Here is a 7,271-nt window from a genome sequence, read left to right as displayed (position 1 = left end):
GCTTTAAAGTCCTTGCCCTTTCAAATTCGCCACAGGATTCCTTGGGAAAAATAAATCTAGGATATATCAAAATTCAGATTGTATTTTTGCATAATAAATATAAGGCAAGGCAAAGAGAGATCTTCTTCCCTATATAATTCGATCCTCCAAAGTTTTAATCAAGCAACAAAATCAAAGTGTCAAATATGGGCTAGAGATCTGCATAACTTGGCTCAACCAACTTCTAAACTGTCGACAGCCACAATAAACAAGTCCTATTTCTTCTTGTTTGGCATAAAAACTCCAACGTCGGATGGCCAATGTTACAAAGAGCTGTTGGCCAATCTTATCCGCCACAATGGTCTCATTACATAACTTTGATCATTCACAGGAACGGTAGTCCATTTAATTGCCGGCAATAAACTTTCGGCACCAATTTAATCCAAACCAATCCTGTGTACGTTTCTCCCCACCACCCCATTCAATGCCTCCAATAATGAAACCCTTCTTTTCACTACGCAATTAGGTGATCTCACTGCTATTAGAAACCTGCACATTAAACTCGAAGCCGGTGTTAAAAACTTGGATCTCGATCATGCTATGGCGATCACTGGTCAGGCCCCAACGCTATGTGACGGCATTTAATGGAGCTCAAACTGCAAAAGGAGGCCAGCTGAAGAAAGCATGCATCTGCTGCTCGAGGAAGGTGGCAGCTGGTGAGAAGCAAGAACGCTGCCTGTCCTATTAAATGTCCCTCTGCAAATCCACCTCCTTGCTATAAATTTTCCACTCCTATGGTACCCCTCTCTCGTCCTATCTTTATCTCTCTGTTTTTTTTTTAATCTTCTCCCCTGCTTTTTCCTTCTCTGGTTTGATCGGTGAGAAATGGATGTGGCGACGGTGGCGTTGGTGATCGCCTGCGTGGGGGCGTACGTGGCCTGGTTCTCGCGGCTAGCATCGAGGCTCCGGGGGCCACGGGTGTGGCCGGTGGTGGGCAGCCTGCCGGGACTCATCCAGCACTCGGAGCGCATGCACGAGTGGATCGCCGACAACCTCCGTGGCACCGGCGGGACGTACCAGACCTGCATTTGCGCCGTGCCGGGACTGGCGCGGCGGCAGGGGCTGGTGACGGTGACCTGCGACCCGCGAAACCTGGAGCACGTACTCAAGACTCGGTTTGACAACTACCCCAAGGGTCCGACGTGGCACGCCGTCTTCGTCGACCTCCTCGGCGACGGCATTTTTAACTCTGACGGCGACACATGGTTGTTGCAGCGGAAGACGGCGGCGCTCGAGTTCACCACGCGGACGCTCCGCGTCGCCATGTCGCGGTGGGTCGGCCGCTCCATCCACCTCCGCCTGCTCCCCATTTTGGAAGAGGCCGCCGCCGCCGGGCACGCGGGTGCCGTCGACCTCCAGGACCTGCTGCTACGGCTCACCTTTGACAACATCTGCGGGCTGGCCTTCGGCAGGGACCCCGAGACGCTCATGCCGGGCCTCCCGGAGAACGCCTTCGCCACGGCCTTCGATCGAGCAACCGAGGCCACCCTGCACCGGTTCATCTTCCCCGAGCTGGTGTGGCGGTTCAAGAAATGGCTGCAGGTGGGGATGGAGGCGACGCTGACCAGCAGCGTGGCGCACGTCGACCGCTACCTGTCCGCCATCATCAAGTCGAGGAAACTGGAGCTGAGCGACGGCCGACGAGACTACGACGACCTCCTCTCGCGGTTCATGAAGAAGGGAGCGTATACCGACGCGTTCCTCCAGCACGTGGTGCTAAACTTCATCCTCGCCGGCCGCGACACCTCTTCCGTCGCCCTCAGCTGGTTCTTCTGGCTCGTCTCCATCCACCCGGCCGTGGAGCGCCGAATCCTGCATGAGCTGGCCGCCGTCCTGGCGGACTCCCGTGGTCACGACACCGCCACGTGGCTCGCGACGCCGCTAGCATTCGAGGAGGTCGACCGGCTCGTCTACCTCAAGGCGGCGCTCTCCGAGACGCTCCGGTTGTACCCCTCGGTGCCGGAGGACTCCAAGTACGTGATGGCCGACGACGTACTCCCGGACGGGACGTTCGTGCCGGCGGGCTCCTCCGTCACCTATTCCATCTACTCAGCTGGGCGGATGAAGTCGGTGTGGGGGAGCGACTGCCTCGAGTTCCGTCCAGAGAGGTGGCTCTCACCGGACGGCAAGCGGTTCGAGCCGCACGACTCCTTCAAGTTCGTAGCCTTCAACGCCGGGCCGCGCGTCTGCCTCGGGAAGGACCTAGCCTACCTGCAGATGAAGTCCATTGCGGCCGCGGTGCTGCTGAAGCACCGCCTCACCGTCGCCCCTGGCCACCGCATCGAGCAGAAGATGTCGCTGACGCTGTTCATGAAAGATGGGCTGAGGATGAACGTGCACGACCGTGACCTCAGATCCATTGCCGCAGAGCTCAGCCCGTCTCAGCCGGACGTGGTGGCGCAGTCGCACATGACCGAGGCGGTGGTTGCAACTGGCTGAGCTACTTCCATGAAAAGCATTTGTGGCGAGGCCAAATGTACAGATAGACAGGCAAGTCAACAGACAGGTTGGGCGTCAGTTTGAGTAAGAGGTCAAAGATTATTGGCTTATAATGAATTTCGTGTTACTGATTAAGTTATGGTGCCAAATAAAAGATGAAGGTGATTTTTACCAAGGATCATAAATAAATAAGAGATCTTGCATATGCTGCAGATCATATACACATGAATAGATAATAAATGACTGTGATTTCATATGTTCAAGAGTCAAATGATGAATCAGAACAATAACTCTTTACATCCAATGAACCCGTCATGATTTGTATTTGTTGAAATATTTGTTAGACGAACAGTTGGTGGCTGAAAATATCAGTATGGTATAACAAGGATGTACGATGAAATTGTTCAAAGATATGTAATGGTTTTTGATGTGACACTGCTTTGAGATCTTAGTGAAGTATAGATGACAGTAGGAGTATAAGCTTTTAATTCTTGCTGGAAAGATACATTTAATGCTTCTAACAATCACGAAAATAGAAGGTAGGCAACAAAAACAGGTTATAACAAACGTTGTTCATACTGTGCTGTTGTTCTAACTTGGCAATTAAGAAGATGGTTTAAAAAATGGTTCAAGAGAATTGGTTTTTCTGAAAATAGATAGGAAAGCAATTTTACCATGTTTACTTGTCAAGGCAAAAAATGAATGTGTGGAAAACTTTGGATGAGTAAGGATTTTACCATATGAGCCAGTGACCAGTCATGAAAATAATCTTCTATAATACAGAATAAGAATGTGTACAATAAATTCAATATGGTCTCTTGTCTCTTTCTTCGATACCCCACATCAACTGAAGCTTTGTGCACCAGATTGCTTTCAAGGATTTTACTATGTGCTATGGTGTTGTTTGCTTGCCCATCAAATAGTTCTTTTTATTTCTGAAGTCTGCTGATTTCATATTATTGTGTTAAGAGTACATACACCTGAGCAACTGAAAGATACTTGCAGCTAATTTATCAACAGAATACCAGAAATCATTAGGACCTCAAAACAGTTCTAGTCCTAGGACCAGTATCTCAAGGAACAACGAGAGTAGAGAAAAGATAGCTTGATAAAGGCACCAAGGGAGAGTATAAAATTTAATACATTTAAATGAACAAGAATCAGTCCTCTAATAGACCTTCGTTTCAGTATTTTTCTTAAGGATGCACTCCTATTCATAAATTTGACCAGATTTAGCCGATTTCAAAAAGCAGTCTAAGTTATCTGTTGTTTTTCACAGGTAGTGGTCACTGACAAGGGTAGATAGAACTACAGCATCATCGACTAGCAATTGAGTAATATCCACATGCTCTGCAAATAACCACCACATAGTCCTTTTTGAAAAAACTATCCGATCAATTTTATTTCTCTTGCCAATGTGCTATGAAGAATCACACATTCAAAGTGTATTATCATCTGTGCGAACCAAGCCATTACAGGCCCTTGGTGTTAATATTAATGAACATTCAAGCATGAGAAGAACATAATGAAATGCGCTACACAAACCAAAAAGAGGATGGCAACTCTATTCCACTCACTTTTTTAGTATCTTAGTCATGTTTAATTCTGAATTTGGTGAGATAGATATATCCTTTATCTGTGTGAGATTTTTCCTCATCACCCTCCCATCACTATGAATTCTAGTCAGATTCAAGTTTGCGTCACTTTTGTTAATAATGTTTCCTTTTTTTCTTTTTCGGTCAGGGCTTATCCTGTGTCTTATAAGAGTATTTATAGAAGGATACAACACTACCATCGAGAACAGCTTTGCACATCTATTTTGGGGTTAATAAACACATTTACTTACAAGATGCAGTGGTAAAAAATTTGTAGTCGAATGCAAATGGTTGTAAACTTCATCATTATCAGTCGCACAAACGCTATAGAACATGCAATTTTTTTCAAAGAAAAAACAGAAATTTAAGAAGATGACCAACAACAAGGGTTCGAATTTGGGATCTCCGATAGTTTCCAAAATTTAAATAGATTGAAACAAGAGCAGCATGAGTCGACAATGTTCATGACAGAAGATAAAGGTCAAAAATTGTTTTTTATGCAGCTACGGAGAGAATCAACCTAGAGATCGCTCTGAAATCCTTCGGGCAAATTTAACATGTTCAAATACTCCAACTAAGCACCACTTCCCCCAAACCAGCAGAAAATCCCCCTTCCCCATTTCATCTAAAAAGCTTGATCGATCTCTTATGTAGTGTTTCGTCGAGTTTACCATTGGAGTTGCTATCAAGCTTTTAATATCAATAAGAACACAGAATAGGAAGAGAGAGGACCTGATCAGGCGAATGATACGCCATCCCCTTGATCTGAGGCGGAAATGAGGCAGAAAGAAGACACGGCGTCTCAGATCCGTTCCAGCACCTCCCTCCTTTCGCCGGCGATCAGCACCATTCAATACGATCACACACAATAAACCGAAAGGACGAGGCTAACGGAAACGAAGCACGCGATCGGGTAACGAAATCGTCACCTCCTACCAGGCCGATGGGCTGGCCGTTCATTGAGTCGCGAAGGCCTTCCTCCCGTTAAAAGAAGTTTATGCAGTATTTTAAGAACAAAAAAACAAGCATAGATTTTCAAACAATTATTTTTAATAAACTCAAATAAATCTTAATGCAAAAAACGTATCAACTATTTTTAATATATATATATATATATATATATATATATATATATATATATATATATATATATATATATAATTTATTAGATAATATATATATGGCCCGCATATAAGTCATAGATGGTGTTAACTTTCAATGTAAATCGTAATCACTATGGCCCGCATAAAGAAAATGGCAAGCACCCAATAATTTACCCAGCTGAATTATTACATCGACCCTCCCATTCAATTATTGTCCTTCCACTGCCTGTCGTTTTTTTCTTCCCTTGTGACGCACCATTGTGTGGCGCAAGCATTAACAAAACAAAATTAAAACAGTTATGAAAAAACCTTAATTATAAATATAATTCTGATCGATGCGATGGAAAGCCTGAGCTAGCTGTAAAGTCACTGCACCAGAAGACTGTAAACATTACTGAGATTTACACACCTGATACGAAGAAAACTAGGTCCCAAGTACATAAAATGCATGAACAGTAACTGGTGGATTCAACAGGACAAAATGATGAAAATAAAGCACCACAAATAACTAATTTTAACAAGCAACTCCGACTCCATCGCAATGACAAACCATACTGGTGATGGTGCTCAAGATCTGCTCTTAAACGGGATAGCTCTGATAACAATCTGGTGGTAGATCGCGGCGAGGCCAGCTCCAACGAAGGGGCCAACCCAGAAGATCCACTGCGATTGAAATCAGAAAATTTTAAGAAGATCTGAAACTATATATTTTGAATAAAATTGGAGTATTGAGAGTATTGATGGATAAGCTTACTTGGTCATCCCAGGCATGGTCTCTGTTGTAGATGACGGCAGCACCAAGGCTGCGAGCAGGGTTGATGCCTGTGCCAGTGATGGGGATGGTGGCCAAGTGCACCAGGAACACGGCAAAGCCAATTGGCAAAGGCGCAAGGATCTGTTGCCATCGTTAAACAAAAACATGATTAATTAGTACCAAAATTCTCTATCTGAAGCTCAAACAGTTGGGACACGAGCGTGGACTTACAGGAACATGGGAGTCCCTGGCGCTCCTCTTGGCGTCGGTGGCGGAGAAGACGGTGTAGACGAGGATGAAGGTGCCGATGATCTCGGCCCCCAAGCCGCTGCCTTTGGTGTAGCCGTGGTTGACGACGTTGGCGCCGCCGCCGTTAGTCTCGTACAACCCTTTCTGGAACCCCTTCACCACGCCGGCGCCGCAGATGGCGCCCAAGCACTGCATGATCATGTAAAACAGCGCCCTCGTCAAGGACAGCTTCCTCGCCAGGAACAGCCCAAATGTCACCGCCGGGTTGATGTGCCCGCCTGAAACCAAGACGATCAATTAGGAAACAGAAAGAAGAAAGGCGACTGGAGTCATTCGATCGAGTACCGGAGATTCCCGCAGTGCAGTAGACTAAGGCGAAGATCATGCCGCCGAAGGCCCAGGCGATACCCTGGATGCCGACGGTGGCGCACGTGGTGGCGCCTCTCTTGACGCCCATGACGGTGAGGATGGTGATGTACAGGAAGAGGAAGGTGGCCACGAACTCGGCGATGCCGGCCCTGTAGAAGGACCACGACTTGATCTCGCCGGGCTCGAACAGGGGCGCCGGCGGTGGCTCCTTGTAGTCCTTGTCCTGCGCCGCCGTGCCAATCGGCTGCCTCTCCGAGAACTTGTTTGCTCCGAGCTTCACATCCTCCTCCTTCCCCTCCATCTTCTCTCTCTCTCTGTCTCTCCTTTGCCCTCAGGAAAGCATGTGAAGGGAATTAAGAGGCCCGCTCTGCTTCTTTTATAGAGATGCCATCATAATTTTACAGCATGGTCTAGCTTGTCCACATGCTCTCTTTGGAAAAAGTCAAGACTGAATTTTGAAAGTTTTTACCAGCAGTTTGGCGGATCGCCCTCAAGAACTAGCTTGATAAACTGTGAATTATAGTGAAAGATCGATGATAATTGACTCTCTAAATGATGGGCAGCCGCGCAGGGACCAAGGCTGGGGGCAGGTGTGCAGGACACTCATTGTCTCTTGCCGTTTTCCACGCTGCCTGGGCAGCCTTGCGCCACTACCTTTTCTCTTTATTAGATTCCATTTGCTCGTCCATTCAATCTTTTTTAATCACTGTATCTTATTTCTTT

At 46.7% G+C, this 7,271-nt stretch overlaps 2 protein-coding genes and 1 long non-coding RNA gene across 3 annotated transcripts; 1 reads left to right on the top strand and 2 right to left on the bottom strand.

The window, feature by feature from the left end:
- Nucleotides 1-380: 380 nt before the first annotated feature.
- Nucleotides 381-2,924, top strand: LOC122025032 (cytochrome P450 86A2-like). Its single transcript, XM_042583790.1, has one exon. It carries the CDS (start codon nucleotides 865-867, stop codon nucleotides 2,476-2,478), a length of 1,614 nt encoding a protein of 537 aa, XP_042439724.1. The 5' UTR covers nucleotides 381-864; the 3' UTR covers nucleotides 2,479-2,924.
- A 313-nt stretch (nucleotides 2,925-3,237) lies between these two features.
- On the bottom strand, nucleotides 3,238-5,150 carry LOC122025033. Its single transcript, XR_006123583.1, has 2 exons — nucleotides 4,806-5,150; nucleotides 3,238-3,420 (listed from the first exon to the last, which is right to left on the bottom strand). It is a non-coding gene; the product is annotated as an uncharacterized LOC122025033 (long non-coding RNA).
- Nucleotides 5,151-5,531: 381 nt separating this feature from the next.
- LOC122023598 (probable aquaporin PIP1-2) lies at nucleotides 5,532-6,904 on the bottom strand. The gene is made up of 4 exons (XM_042581797.1): nucleotides 6,525-6,904; nucleotides 6,162-6,457; nucleotides 5,931-6,071; nucleotides 5,532-5,839 (listed from the first exon to the last, which is right to left on the bottom strand). Exons 1-4 carry the CDS (start codon nucleotides 6,847-6,849, stop codon nucleotides 5,744-5,746), a joined length of 858 nt encoding a protein of 285 aa, XP_042437731.1. The 5' UTR covers nucleotides 6,850-6,904; the 3' UTR covers nucleotides 5,532-5,743.
- Between the last annotated feature and the right edge of the window lie 367 nt (nucleotides 6,905-7,271).

The sequence above is a fragment of the Zingiber officinale genome, chromosome 9B (genome assembly GCF_018446385.1).
Source record: "Zingiber officinale cultivar Zhangliang chromosome 9B, Zo_v1.1, whole genome shotgun sequence".
NCBI classification, from domain to species: Eukaryota; Viridiplantae; Streptophyta; class Magnoliopsida; order Zingiberales; family Zingiberaceae; genus Zingiber; species Zingiber officinale.
The sequence above is the reverse complement of the archived record's forward strand: the minus strand, read 5'-3'. Positions and strand labels throughout refer to the sequence as shown.

Excerpts from the sequence above, each read along its gene's own strand:
- LOC122025032 (XM_042583790.1), top strand. The coding sequence starts at position 865 with ATGGATGTGGCGACGGTGGCGTTGGTGATCGCCTGCGTGGGGGCGTAC.
- LOC122023598 (XM_042581797.1), bottom strand. The coding sequence starts at position 6,849 with ATGGAGGGGAAGGAGGAGGATGTGAAGCTCGGAGCAAACAAGTTCTCG. Across the intron at positions 6,072-6,161 it reads CCAGGGACTCCCATGTTCCT|ATCCTTGCGCCTTTGCCAAT; the intron begins GTAAGTCCACGC and ends CGATGGCAACAG. Across the intron at positions 5,840-5,930 it reads ACCATGCCTGGGATGACCAA|TGGATCTTCTGGGTTGGCCC; the intron begins GTAAGCTTATCC and ends TTTCAATCGCAG.